Source organism: Manacus vitellinus, unplaced genomic scaffold (genome assembly GCF_001715985.3).
Source record: "Manacus vitellinus isolate BGI_N305 unplaced genomic scaffold, ASM171598v3 scaffold_78_pilon, whole genome shotgun sequence".
Classification (NCBI taxonomy): domain Eukaryota; kingdom Metazoa; phylum Chordata; class Aves; order Passeriformes; family Pipridae; genus Manacus; species Manacus vitellinus.
Genome location: NW_021940807.1, coordinates 1828490 through 1843751, shown reverse-complemented (window position 1 = coordinate 1843751; position 15262 = coordinate 1828490). Strand labels below are relative to the sequence as shown.

At 49.6% G+C, this 15262-nt stretch overlaps 1 protein-coding gene across 1 annotated transcript in view; it reads right to left on the bottom strand.

The window, feature by feature from the left end:
* Positions 1-15262, bottom strand: part of WNT3A (Wnt family member 3A) — an 87317-nt gene that overhangs the window by 27725 nt on the left and 44330 nt on the right. Inside the window, exon 2 of the mRNA XM_008922402.4 lies at positions 9580-9821. Within this exon, the coding sequence (XP_008920650.1) occupies positions 9580-9821 (242 nt within the window). The remainder of the gene's footprint in view (positions 1-9579; positions 9822-15262) is intronic.

The following is a 15262-nucleotide window of genomic DNA, read 5'->3' as shown; positions in this document are numbered from 1 at the left end:
CCCCACACCAGTTTCCTTCAAGCCCTTCCCTAGGGCATATCCAGACTGTGACATACCTACATCCCTCTTTATGAGCCCACCTTATGTGGTCTGCTGTGGGCAACACTCTCCAAAAGCACCTCTGTGACCCATGGGAGCAGGCTGAAGGTGAGCAGGAGGCACATTCCCTGATTGATGTCTTGGAGTCTGCTTCACAGAGCCCTCAGCTACCTCAGTTTCACCCATCTCATGCTGTTTTTCCAAAAAAAGGCCCCTCCTGTGCAGCACCTCCTGCCTACCCTGGCCCAGAAGTCCCTACCTATGTCAGCTGGCTGCTGACTCTCTGAATTTCTATCCCCAAAACCCTGCTTGCCTCTCTCTCCTGCTTTGTCCTCACTGCTCAGCCTCAAGTCATTCCTGCGAGCACCTCGTTCACGAGCACAACAGAAATCCAAACAACAAGTTTGGAGTCACAACAATCCTTTGGAACCATTCCCTCCCCTCGTGCCTGATCCCTGCCTCCTTCTTAACCCTGTGGATTTCTTGGGCCATGAGTCCTTCCCTTGAAGGAGATGCTCCCAGAGGGATGGGGCTGAGGAAACAAGGAATGAGAGAGGTTGATCCATCAAGGGACAGGGTTCCTCCTGCAGCAGAGCTTAGCAGCGAATGCACAAATCTGTGTCTTGCCAAAAATTCCCTCGTCTGCCTGTCGCTCCTGCTCTGCAGAAGACATCCCCATTCCCCTGCTGTGCCATCCCTTTGCAGGAAGAAACACACAGTGCATCTTTGTACCCCCTGGTTTTCCTTTTGCTGCCCTGTCATATCTGCTCGGGGAGGGACGGGAGGAAATTCTCTGCCTGTTACACGGGAATCCAACCAGATGATCCCACAGCCCCTTCTGGCCTTAAAATCCCCTCGTCTATTCAGCCCTGCCAGCTCAGAGAGCATCTCACAGGGAAGAAAAGCCACATTCACAGGCCTCGGATCCCTCTTTGTCAGAAGACTTTGCTTGTTTGGGCTGTTTGGTGCAGGGAAGTGCGGGAAGACACGTTTGTCCCCTCAACCCGCCCAGAGGACGGAGCATCCCGGCTCAGGACTCATCCCAAAGGGAAACCCACGGACAGCACGGTGCACCCCGGCTCAGGACCCATCCCAAAGGAAAACCCGGCGGGTCCCCCTTCCCCCCAGAGCCCAGGTGAAGGCGACCGAGCCTCCGCCGTCCCCGTTTCCCTCCTTGGCTCCCGTCCATGCGTGTGTGTGTGTGTGTTTGTGCCTCCCGTTGTGCTCCAAGGGCCCATTTGGGGCTGGGATTCTCCCGGGACAAAGGGATGCTAATCAGCTCCCTCTACTGTTCCCTTTTGTCTAGGACCAGCTCCCACGCTTGGACTTGGCACTCTCGGGGATGCGGCAGAGGGAGCTCCTTGTTGCAACCAACCTGAGCCCAGTTTGGGGAATGCAGCGCACCCAGCAGGGAAAAGGGAAGGAGGGGAGGGGGTGGAAGGAAATAAATCCATAACTCCACGCAGCCCGCTCCCTGCCAGCCCGGCGCATTGTGCCCGAGGCAGAAGTTTCCAGCGCCTCCCGCCACCGGTTTTGTAGCCACGGGCTGTCTTGTTCCTTCTCCCCTCCCCGATCCCCCGTCCGATGTTTTAGTCGCCAGGAAAAGAAAAGAAAAAAAAAAAAAAAAGAAAAAGGCAGAGGAAAAGAAAAAAAAGCAGCGTGTCAGGGTTGACAGATGAGGGTTGGTGCAGCGGGAGGTGGAGGGAAGCAAACGGGATCGGCTCCTGGAATTGCTGCCATTTCCTTTTCGCCATCACTCCTCTGCCGGGTTTGCAGCCCGTGTCTGGGTGTTGGCTGTTTACAGCTGTTTACACGGGCTGTCTCAGCTCCAGAGGCAGCAGGAGCCAGATCTTTATCCCGGGATCGCTTTGCAGGTAGGGAGGTGATGAGGTCAGAGCCTCTAAGAAACCCCGAAAAGAGCTGAGCCCAAGGAAGCCAGGCCACGCTCAGCCTCCAGTTGCACTGGGGATGGAGAGGGAAGTGCGACCACAGGTGATGTTGACCACAGTCCTCTGGTGCCATCCTTGCCCAGGAAGGTCACCTCTGAAGTCACAAGAGGCTGAAGTGACCCCTCTGATGGTCACCTGGCCCTACCTGGCTCCAGCAGGAAGAGAAGGAGCTCCTCCACTGGTATCCTGCTCCCTAAGGATGAGGGATAACACCTTGGCACGTTTCCTGAGCATCTCTCTTTGCTGCCCTCACAACCTGCAGCTCCTGCCAAGGCTCAGTGGAAGTTGTTAATCTCCCAGCATGGCATGGACTGCAAACCAGGGATGTGGTTGCAGCTCATCTAGACCTCCCCAAACTGCTTGTCACCTGCAATGCTGCTGCCTGGACTGAGTTGGCTACATAAATCCCAGTTCAGGAATGCTGAATAGGGGTGAATATGCCTGGAACGTGGACTCAGGCAGTGCTGATGTGCTGCCCCATCCCCTGCAGGAATCCCCAGCTCCAAGCTCAACTTGCAGGGGCACTAAACACAACTGATGCTCCTGTCCCGAGCCAGGATCTCCCAGCCTTTTCCTCAGCAGAGCTGGCAAACCCCTGGCCTGCAGTATTCCTGCATCCTGACGGCTGAGAGGAGCTTGCACAGTCACATTTTCAATCCTGATCCTTCCAGTTTCCTTCCCCATAGGTACAGGGCAGAGTTTGTAGATCTCCGTTGTTGATACCAGGGCAGCTGCCCAAATTGCCATTAGCGGAGAGGGAGACGGGGTGTGGCTGGAAATCAGATCCTCTTGGGAAGAGTTTCATGAGAGAGCAGAGAGTACCTCCTACATGTAACTAACCTCCTGGATGGATCAGTATCTTGTGGCTTTCTGCTCATGCCTTACTTTATTGCAGCAGTGGAGAAGTCTGATCTAGAGGCAGGGAAAGATGGGGGGAAGGATTTGGCACGGAGATGCCAGAATGCCACCAGGAAAACGTGATGAGGTCTGCTAAATATCTTAATTTTAAACCATTAGGAGATGTTATTATGTCTTAAATAGCCTGTGTTCAGTGGTCCAGGAGGTCCTTTTCGGTGCCATGTTGTTCCATTGTTAAAATGGCCTCTCCAACCACGACTGGATGCCAGGATTGCTTCCTAATGGGAGAAAGGTGAGGGGTGGGAACTCTGCCCCCCAAAACTGGGCCTCTGAGAAGTACACATGGAAGTCTGAGCCTGTAGCCCTAGGCTCCCTCTATAGTCAATGGAGAGAAATAAACATCTGGGCATGATTCATGTTCTCCTGAGATAGGTGTCTGAGATAGGTCAGATGAATTGCTCCCTGGAGATGCCGATTGCTCTCCACTGACTACAAAGGGAGCCTGGGGTGACGAGCTCAGACTTTGACATCTAACTTTGGAAGATGAGATCAGGCCTATCAGAGAGCCTGTGGAGAGATATTGTCATGACACGGCGAGAAAAAAATCCGGAGGAGACTCGTGTCTCCGAGGGATTATAACTGGATTTTAAAGCCTTGCTCCGTTCTTGCTAAATCTGGGGGGAAAAAAAAATCACTTGGATTTCACTAGACACAAGGTGGGCTTTCTCAATCACCTCATCCACAGGGGTAACAGGAACAGAAGAGTCAACCTTTACACAGCTTTGTTTTGTCTTTCTTGACAGAGACAACACACGGGGCTTATCCCCAAAAAGCCTGGAGTCCAAATTAAGCCTAACTTCAAAACAAGCCTAGTCCCAAATCAGCCTCACTGCAAAGGTAACAGTGCCCAGCATTCCACGTGAAACTGGATGTGATTTGAATGCCACATCTCTCAGGAGGCAGACAAATACCTGCTCTGCCCTCCACGTAGTCCCTGGGAGCAAGAGTCTTCTCATCCAGAGCCGGTCTCCCTGGATTCCCTCAGTGATTGATGGAGAGATGTAGAAACTTCAGGGTGTGAATAATTTAATCCCAACTGTCTAGAGCACAGCAGATGAATCATGCCCTGGAGGACCCCAGCAAGAGATGGAACTCCTTCGACCTGTCTCGTTGTCTGGCAGAACAGACCCAAACTTTTGCTGGCCCACTGCTCTTCTGCAGGCCCCAATTTTAACCTTTTAGGAAGTCTGAGTAGCAAAGAAAATGGTCAGTTCTAGAAGAGCTTTTCTGAGTCTAGCAAAGGGGAAATAAGAGTGGCTGGTTGTCAACACCAGAGCAGTGGAGGAGACTTGTAAAAGAGGAGGCTGCCTATCTCTTGGTGATGTGTCAAGGCAAGATGTCCCTTGGGAAGAGATGTTGTAGTCAAATTCAGATTTTGGGCTCATTCCAGAAGTCTTGAGGGGAAATTCTCCAGTCTGCATCAAGCAAGAAGTCTGCCTGGATAATCTGACAGCGCTGTCAGGCCATAAACATGCATTATGTGCTCTGCTGTGGGAAGGAATGAGGCAGCTGAGATCCAGAGACCTCAGATCTCTGCCAATAACACACTATTACTGCTACCCCTTTTCATTGTCGAGTGACCTTCAAAGGGATTGTTTGGTGTCGTTTCCTCAAGGACACTCTGACACCTTTATAAGACAGTGTCGTCTGCGGGGACATCGTGAGGGAAGAGAGCAGTAATTGTTTTGGGCTTTGTGGTCTCTCTGGATAGTATGACAGGGAGACACCATCCCATTCCATCCCACCTCGATTTGAGATGGAAGTGCTGGAAGGCAAGACATCAATGGGCTGCCCAGGGAGGGGATGGAGTCACCTTTCCTGGAGGTGTTTAAGTGGAGACTGGATGTGGCACCAGTGCCATGGTCTGGGTGACAGGGCGGTGTTGGGTCACAGGTTGGACTCGACGACCTCAGAGGTCTTTTCCAACCTGGCTGACTCTGTGACTCTGGGATCACCCCAGTTTGATAACAGAGCAATGGAGTGGTGCTGAATACTCCGTGTCTCATTCCGTGCTCGTCCCGGGAACTGCGCAAACAGGAGCTGCGCCGAAAAGAGCATCCCTTTGCTGGGCAGGGACGGGATTAACCCAGGGGGGCACGAGCAGTGGGTCACTACCCCTGTCTTTGTGACTCCCGACATTCGCCTTCCAGCAGGGTCAGCGGCCAGCCCATCGTTTCCGGAAGGAATTTGTGCCCCCGAGTCTCGGCATCACCCACCGGGCCCTCATTTGTCCGGCGGGGAGGTTGATCTGCGTCCCCAGAGGGAACATCCGATGGGTGCACGCACTTGACAGAGCACCGGGGGAGCACAGGCTCGTTCAAACCACCCCCCCCTCTCCACATCCCGATCCACAAAAAAGGGCCGGAGCAGCTTCCCAAGGCTGCACGAGCGCTCAAGTCTAATAAACAAGCCCCCGTCGGCCGGAGCTGAAAGAACCCGAGCCCTCCCCAACAAAGCATTTAATCCAGTTTGGCGTAACCTCTGACATTATTAGGGATCTCAGTGACCCTAATCCAATCAGATTGATTAACTAAAGCGAAGACCCCATAAGCTGACCCCCCTCTGGCCTCTGCTATTTAGTCCTGACCAAACAGTGGGAGAGTCGTGCCGTATTTACACCACAATGGGGCCGCGCTGAGAACCTGTTTCATTACAGAGGGACTTAAACTCCCATTACTCCATCAATGTATCATTCTTCAATAGTTCATTAAAAGCTGCTCCTCCACAATAACTATTAACCATTTCTCAGCCCAGCTGGCAGGTTTAGAGCCCCGGCCAGCCTTTAGCAGAAGGAGGTGGGAGTGAGTGAAAGAAATGGATGGACAAGGGCTCCCTTTTTAAATTTAAACGAACTGGGGGGCTTAAATAGTTGGAGGTAATTTACTTTTATTGAATTGGGGGGGGGGAGAAGAGGGAGGAAACTTTTATTTTGAGGTCCTTTAAAGAGACAGGGCCATGATAAGCTTTTATTGTGTGACTTCTCCTGAGTTCATATTTCTGCCCAGAGGGGTTTCAAAGACAGCTCTCGGAGCATTGAGAGACTCTAAAACTATCAACAGCCTCTCCAGTCCACAGAAGCTAAAATAAAGGCAAAATCACAGTTCCAAACATGTGGCACTGAAGTTTGAGTTTGTTAGGATGCACCGTTCACTTTCTGTTGTCAAGGATGGCGTGTCCCTCTCCTACATCCTCCAAAATGTCATCCTGTGTACTTTTAGAGGCAACTCAAAAAAATCTTCCCTTGTCCTTAGTAAACTGGGAGATGCAATGACTGCCTACAAACTGCCAAGCCTCTCAGGTAAGTGGCTGAGCATGAGCTGTGTCTCCATTTAAGGTCACCTTGCTATGGCCATAAATTTCTCCTTTCCTACAATACAGATGAAGAACCACATAAGAACATACTTTTTTTCTTCCTTTACAAATTACTGTTAGAAAAGTGCAAGTGAAGGGTCTTCTGTCCAGAAGCTGAGATTTGAACTTCTAGGGTACTAAAAATCACATGAACTGTAACCTCTCATATATGACTGATAAAAAGATGGGCAGGTTTAGGTAGAGAGAAAAAGATCAGACTCACTTCTTTTCCTGTGCAGGCATCCTGTTCCTTGCATTCCCAATAGTCTAGGCTACCTAAGACACCTATTCCCCAAATGGGAATCCCAAGGGATTTCCAAGTGGCACTTATCTGAATGTTTCTCCATGAAGCTGCACAGCTGCCCATACACTCCCAAGACCACAAAGGGGGAGAAAAACCTGGTTTCAACACCATGGGCAGGGACACCTTCCACTAGACCAGGTTGCTCCAAGCCCTGTCCAACCTGACCTGGAACAATTCCAGGGATGGGGAGTCCACAGCCTCTCTGAGCAACCTGGATAGGGAATGTTTATTCCACAGCCAAGGACCTGCAATCCAGAGTAGTCAAACAGCTGGGTGGGATGGGGGGGTTCTGCTTTTCCTGTGGCCTGAGTGACTGACAAAGAGCTAAAGGGACACAGGAGCAAACCTGGCAAGTGTTGCCTTCAAACAACAGCAGATCAGGATCCCCTGAACATCACTAATCCCTCATAGCCAAGCTCATCAAAGCCATTCCTGTTTAATTTGCGATTCGTTACAGGATCACAAAATCCCAGAATTGTTAGGGTTGGAAGGGACCTCTGGAGATTAGGCCTGGCTTAAAATATATATCTATATATCTATATATATATCTCTCTATATATATATCTCAGACTAAATATAGTCTGAGCTAAAATATGTGGGATTTTTTTCCCCTTAAAAGAAGGATCATGGGGAAAAAGAGTCTGGTTTTAGATGAGATATCAGAATATGGCTCTTAAAAGGACCAGCGTCTGGTGACAGTTTGGCACTGCTGAATCACAGCTCAAGCCTAGCCCTGAATGAGCAATGAGATGCCACGGCAGCAAGGCAGCCTCAGCAAGATTTGGGCCTAGAAAGGGTTTCCTGAAGGCATTAAAACTGGTCCTTTTCAAAGGAAAAAGTGCAGATAGTCCGTGAGGCAACAGGAACATGCTTTAGGGGCTACTCTGGTTTGTGCTGAGGGAGGATGGGGGTCTCCCCTAACTCCAAAAAGAAGCTGCACTTGGATCTCAGGTGACTTAAAATCCAAGCTGCAAAATAGAGTTTTCCTTGCTGGCTTTCCTTCTCTCCTTTTCTCCTTCTCTCTTTCTGGGTAGGAGCTCAAGTATGTTCCTACCCTGGGGGATCTGCCGCACAAGAATGCGACCGAGCTGTTTTTTCTTTTCACTCCCCCCTCCTGCTGTAGGTGAAGCAAAACTGAAGGGTGGTTTGATTCTCCCTCAAGGAACAACATTCTTCAGTTATGAAATAGTCCCAGTCTCCTTTCCCTCCCTGAGCCTGGTTACAGAAGCCCTCCAGTCTCAGGCAGGGGCAGACCCTTCGTGCCGCCGCCGCCGTGGGATGAGTGTTTGGCACTTGTGGGGTTGGGGTTCCTTTGGGCAGCAAGGAGGTGAGGACCCCTGTCCTCACTCACAGGGATTGTTGCTATGGATGTGGGGTGTCTAATCTGAGACTCTCTGGAGCATGAGGGGCTCCATGTTGCCCAGAGAGGTCAGGGACTCACCATCCCTGGAAGTGTCCAAGGCTGGGTCAGATGGGGCTTGGAGCAGCCTGGGATAGTGGCAGGTGTAGAGGGTGGAACAAGATGATCTTTAAGGTCTCTTCCAACCCAAATCATTCTGTGTGTCCTTGAGGATATCCAGCCATGGGTTATCTGCTTCACCTCCTGCCTGTGCCCAGTGGATGTTCTTGGACAAGTCATGTCGTGTATGGGGAAAATATCCATTCTTGGCCTAATCCAGCTATAGGAGTGAGGTACCCAGAGCAGGGAAAAATGCCTGGAAAATGTTGTGGTGTGAGACTTTCACATGGGCTCACCCATGCCGTGGGTCTTCCAGATGATTATTTTGGGATGGTTTCTCACTGCTAAACCCAAATAGTGACATCAGAATGAAGCAAAGAGTCACGGGACAGTTTGGATTGGAAGGGAACTTGGAAGGAACAAGAAAGAAGGAACTTGGAAGGAAGGAGAGAGGGAGGGAGAGAAAGGAAGGAAGGAAGGAAGAAAGGAAGGAAAGAAGCAAGGAAGGAAGAATGGGCCCTTTTCTGCTAAAGGGAAAGGCAGAGCTTAACCCAGACTTCATGAGACCAGCAGGAGCAGGCTGGACTTTAAAAGACATACAAGGGCAAAGAAGGATAAAAAAAGTTCTTACAGGCTAAAATAGATTCCTACCAACTTATAAGGGAAAAGACCAGATACCCAGACTTAGCCTGGGGCTTAAATCTCACAGCACCCAACATCTTAGGGTGAAACATTTCTGAGAGTTCCCACTTCTGTCAAAGGGTGCAGAAATAGTTGCCTGAATTTTCCCCCTGTCTTAATTTGCCACGTTCATACACAATGAAAGCAGAACCATTAATTGATGGTGATTTCCCCAGCCCTTTGATCTTCACTGTGTTCCACTCCAGTATCAAAACTGTTGTTATCTGATAAGGCCTGTCCCAGGAACCATCCCCAAGAGCCCATCATCTCCCCTCTACCATTATCTGGAGAGCTGGAAATGCAGCATGACATTCCATGGGGTCAGGAAAGGAGTCAGACATCCAGCTTGGCCACTGCCAACACAATAATCCTTGTGTTCCTTCCCAGGGGCACAGGATGGTAGGATAATTCATAAAGGGACACTAGGAGGTCTCCAGTCCAACCTCCTGCTCCAAGAAGGGTCAGAGGTGACCCCACTCCCTGTGGGCACTCCCCAGTTCTCTGGGTCACCTCTGCAGTCCCAGTAGAGGTTTGAGGTGAAAACAGTGGTTACCTGGCAGTGGGGATTGGCTGTGCATTGGGGGTGGTGGGTGACCACCCTCCTGACATTGGGAAGGCCCCCAGGTCCTTGCTATCCCTGTGAGAGTTACCTTCTTGTCTCTGCAAAAGACCCTCTGGGTCAGGTTTGAAATGCTCGGGTGGGCTCCTGGGCCAACTCAATTTTCCCTGCCTGTATCACACACGTCCTTTGTCCAGCTCAAGTCCTGTCTCCTGACAATCTTCCAGAAGGAAATGAGTTCCCAGCAGGTTTCCCAAGGTCTCTGCTGCTGCTTCAACCACGGACGCTGCTGTTCCCAAACCCGCAGCGCTGCACTCACCTTTATCCAGCACGGGCCCAAAGATGGCCAAGCTGTCATTGACAGTGGTGCAGTTCCACCTCCTCCCTCGGAACTGGTGCTGACATTCCTGGATCCCAATCTTCACCCCTTCTGCCACGCTGGGCATGATCTCCACATAGTTCCGACAGAAGCGCAGCTGCTTTGGCACCAGGCCCGGGATGCTCCCGCAGAGGATGGGCTGAGTCCCCAGGGAGGAATACTGGTGACCAATTGCCAAGGACCTGGGTGGAAAAACAAGGAGAAAGGGGTACTTTCAGGCTGGCTTTCACCTTGTTACTTGGTTCACAAGAATGGGGACAGAAAATCAGAGTCTTCGGTTCCTTCGCATTCCCCTCACCGGGAAATGTCATTTCCACTGTCACCCCGCTCCCCAAAAACATCATTTCTGTCTCCTGAAGTTCCCTACAGGCCCAGCAAGGAAAGAAATGCTGCTTTTAATACCTTCCTTCCCTTTTCTTCATCCTCTCAAAGCCTTAACCCATCATTGTGCTGCTTCTTTCTAAAGATGCTCAGCTCATATGGAGAGTTTTCTTTAAAACCAGGGGGGTCAAACCTGAATTTCTTTCTTTGAGAGCCAAGTATACCTAGACAGGATGTTTTATGGGAAATTTTGGCAGTGAGGAAGCCCAGGGAATAGCCTGGGCAAAAGCACTTCCAGAGCTACACAAAGGAACAACACCAGCAGGAGAAGACACCAGCCTTTGGAAGGGAAACATCAAAAATTCAGGAAAGGGAAAACACCATCATTCTGTGGTGCTTTGGGTAAGGTGAGGAGGGTGAAATTAAAGCCAAACCAAAACAAAACCAACAAAAAATAAACCAAACACACCCCCCCCAATTAAACTTGAGTGCAAATTCTGTGCTCTGCCCAATGGAAGTCTTGGAAGGAGTGTCCATGAACCATCATGTTGGAGAAACCTGGGAGACAAACAAGTCAGCTCAGCAGATATGCAGCTAATTGGATAGATTTTTAAAGTGTTCTTACTGGTGCTTCTAATAATAACCTTGATTCCTAAAACTGAAGGGATTTTTAGAGCATGATTTCCTTTTCTTCTAATTAAATCTCTTGATTGTCTTTTCTGCCCCGAATTAATGACAGAGAGGAACCTGCCTGGGCAGTGTGTATTTCTGTTTACATTCATTTTTGCCCTGTGGTTTTCATTTGGGAGCAGCCTGGTGTGTTTGGATTATCAGCAGGGCCATCAGGGAATATGCCTTCCCTCCTTCCCTCTCTTCTGCTCTGACTAAATGAAAGTACAACAATTCTATCATTGCTGAAGTTCAGATGAAAATTAACTCGACTTTAGCACTTCTCTAGGATAAAAGTGGTTTTAAAGTGTCTGTGCTGTTCATGGGAGAAGGGTCCTTGCAGCCACTTAAGTCCCTTCCTGGTGGGGACCTGGTCAAGAGGGGACAGAAGGGAAAAGGAGGTGGACATTCACATGGTCAGGAGCCACTTCTCAGTGGCTTTGTTAACTATAGACTAAAGCTTTACAAATCAGTCCTGTCCAGGCAGCCAGACATCAGTTTCTGGATCCCAAATGACCCCAGGTAGGAGTCTAAAACCAAGATAATCAGCTCAGCCAAGAATGTGCCCTCCAGTAAATGAACTTTTAGGTGGACAAGGTGGGAGGTGCCTGGGGAAGCAACGGATTTTCAGCTGATTTCCTAAGCTTAGATGCCCCTTTCCACCTCGTCTGCATTTTTGGGAGAAGATAATTCCCACTTAACATTAGAGGACAATCCATCCTACCCTAGGGAGGGAAAATGAGACAAATAGCATGAACTGGAAGTGCCCCTCTCTTCCTACTGCATTAAAAGAGGGAGGAGGGCAGCTCACCTTGAGCAGGTGTTCGTGTCACCCACCTTCTGATGTCTGTGACATGGACTCCTCCAGCTGATCCACCCACCCCAGCCTGCTTTTGTAACCAGCCAGTGGAGAGGAACAGACACTTCCACGTCACGGCTCATCTGCCCGTTCCAGAGGTTTGCTCCGGGCTGAGGTGAATCATGGCCTTGCCCCCCTTGGCCAGACTGGATCAGTGGGGTATGTCTGCACCGTGGAAGCCTCCAGATGAATCATGCCACGATACCTCACAGCTGGGATGGACAAGTGCCTTGGAAAAGTCCCACCCAGGAAAGCTCTGTGGAAGTCCTCCTGTAGGAAGGAGGCAAGTTCCTGCGGGAACCTGAGGGAACCCACAGGAGAAGACCAAGGAAAGGACTCATTAAACTAATTTTCCCTCTCTAAGGGGCTTGATATGGGTTGGGGTTTTTTTTGAGCTTTGGATTAATTCAGGGCACAAGTATTGGCAGAAAAACCTCTGTGAAATGAAGCCCATGCCAAGTGTGCCTTTTTTTTGTTTCATACAAAACACAGGACTAAAGTGTTTCTGCACTAAAGACACTTTCTAAAACACTGTTTCAGGCTTCAGGGGACTTGCTGAGCGTGTTGACTCTGTGGCCTTGTTGGAAATGGTGTTTTTGAGGGCCACATATCCAAATTTCACTCCATTGAACCCCCCAAGAACCAGGATTGAGGAGGTATTTACAGGTTAGAATTGGGAGGTAGGTGGTCCTATCTCTGCAGACAACGTGGTGAGATGCTTCAATGAAGTCTCCAGAGAAAAGCACTGACTTGTCCCTCAGAGAACATTCCATTGACTGCAGAGTCCAGAATGTGGACACTTTCCAGTGTCTTAAGTTAACTTGGAAACATCTGCAGATTTTGTTTCCACATCAACTACAGTCTCCAACATCCTTCCCAAAGCTTTCCAAAGCCCTCTGTCCAATTCCCAATAGAGTATCCTCTCAGACAGAATCAACCTCTTGCAGGTTCCATCATGCTGAGAAGGCAGAAGGATGTTTTTGAGCTGTTTCAGTAGGACCTGGTTGCAGTTTTAGGATTCCAGCCTCATAAACTTCAATCATATGATCAACCAAACTGATGTCTCTCTCTGGGGGGGGTTTTTTGGTGGTTACTACACTGGTAGAATGAAAATACCAGTCACAGGAAGAGGATTTTATAGGTTGGTGCCCTCAACTATTTGTTTCCGCTGCCGGGAAGATCGTCTACGATTAAAAAAAAAACCCCAAACATAAAATCATGTAGAAATACCTCTAATTGCTTTTTCCCACTGCTCCCTCCTCAACCCAGCAGGGAAACAGTCACACCTTGCTTTGATCTGAGCTACAGTCTGGGAAGTTTAATCTGCAAAAGACAATCTCCAGCAAAGAGCCTTGTTCTCAAGGTGTCGTCGGGCCCCGAGACGGTGTCGTGCAAATTCAGCATTTCTTGGGGGAGTGTGCAGTCCCCTGACTGCCAGCTGAAGGCACAGGCTGGCATCTCAAAACATCTCCCCACGAGCAGTGGCTCTGCTGGTGAAGAGAGCTGAGCCCAGGCTCACCTGCACACTCTGGGGGGGTGATAACATCTATCCGAGCACCCTCTTTTGGTTTCTGCTTGGCTTGCAGCTGTAAACACTTTCTCCCTCTCTGAAGTCAATTAATCTTTTGGAGAACCCAGTTCTTTCAGCTCCCCTGTCATTATTATTGATCACCAGGTAGGAGCCTTATGAAACTTCCAACCTTCTCCTCCACCCAAAGGAAAAAAAAAAAACAACAACCCAACAACAACCCGACAACCAAAACCTTTAGAAAAAGATTGGGAAAGTCTATAAAGATCAGAATCTCATTTCAGTGTTACTCAACCCTCTAGTAGCTCCCATCATTCATTTTTTTTCTCACTGTTTCCAGTGATTAAACCTGTCATTTGCATTTTTCCACTCTCCTTCTCAACCATCTCCTGCATGTGGGTAATTCTGAAAATGTGGTGTCGAGAAGTAGGTCGAGTGTCATCTACTGTGGCCTAACCAGGCATCACCTTCAAATTCCTTAAGCACCAACACTTCCTGCACACACTGATACCAACCTCTTCTCTCCCACTGGAGAATTCCTGAAGCAGGAATTTTACAAACACACTCATCCCCCCCCCAGAACAGGCACTGCTCAAGTCTGAACCGAGGGAAAGGGTCAAAGAGCTGTTCCTTTCCAACCAATTAGGCTTTTTCTTCCCATTAGCACAGGAGGAGCCATGAAAACACTGTTCTGTATGTCCACAGCCAAAGTTCTTGGCTTATCTTTAAGCCCTGCATGCCCTGAAGTGTTTAATTCAACCTCCAGTGTGCATTTTTCTTTGCCAACACACCTAGAGAGCTCTTCATTTCCCTTATCTCAAACTGCTCCTTCAGCAGAGCCGTTGTAAATAAAGAACCTGGCCACCTTCTTCCTAAATTACATGTACCCTCCCTCCTGGAATGGATACCCCAGCCAGGTTAGGAGGGAGAAATATGCAGGAAATACCTGCTCAAAGCTTTTTGAGAAAAAAAAAAAAAAAAAAAGAAACCCCTTCCTTTCTGGATGCCCTTGCTGTACAGCACCACTCCACCGACTCTGAAAGGTCACCACCTTCTCAACACGGCTGTCAAAAGTCCTTGACACACCAGGAGCAGTGTGTAGGGATTCATACACCTGCTTCTTCCTGAATTCTGCTAGTCCTGAACCCTGCTGGGGCTCTGTTCATCTCAGAGAGGCCTTTTGCTGGCTCCAGGTGCTGCTGAGAACGTCCTCAGTGGACGACCCTGGCGCGGGTAAAATAACTTCATCTCTGATTCTTGTAGGATTATTTACAATTTATTAATGCTGCCAGGGTGTAACTTGCCTAATGACCCGGGCTAAGACCCAGACAGCCCTTAAATCCCCCCCAAACATTGGGAACTGAGCAACAGCAGTGACTTTGCTCCCTTTGTCTTACACAGATGTGAGGTGGCAGCCAGCCCTGCTGAAGGAGTTAAGCCAAGGGATGTCCATGTTCTCTTGCAGGTCCCTTTTCATGGGATCCCCCTAACAGCAGGATGTCCCACCTCCTCCAGATCCTTCCTTATAATCCATTCAGCTTTCCAGAGGTTCAGCTCATTCCCTGTTCATTTTGGCTGCCTCCCTGGGGGGGCCACATCCCTCGGAAGAGGAGCCTCAGCCACGCAGGGAAGGAGGGGACAAGCTGTGCAGGGTGGTCTAAAAAGAGTGGTCTAAAAAGGTGCATCTTCACAACATACCCTTGGTCTTATGACCCTAAAATATTGAAATTGAGGAGGTGGGTGGAGAAGTCTCCATAGGTTGTGACAAACCATAAGGAAAACCCATCAGGGGTTGTCTCACATTTCCTGGTACGAGCCAGAGGGGCTCACAGGGAAGCAGGTGATGACCAGGCCCTTAATCCATCCTAAAGCATCCCAGTTAGACCCTCTGTGGTGCCCATGGGCTGCTAAGGTCCACCAGCATGAAATTCCTGTATCTGAGGCTGCCTGAAAACACATTTTGGGGGAGAAATGAGCAACTAGAAGGCTGTGAGGTTTCCAAAAGCCTCCCCACCCTGACATACAGCACAGAGGAACTATGGAGCCCTCCTAACAAGGACAACCAGAAGCTGGGAAGGATATCCCTGAGGGAGAGACCAGGAGCAGGACATGTAGTTGAGCCTACTGAGTCTTTTACACTCTCACAGCAAACATCAAGTCTCCATGAAACTCCTCTGTACAGACACAGGAAGGACATGGAGCTGCTGGAGCGAGTCCAAAGGAGGGACACCAAGATGATCAGAGGG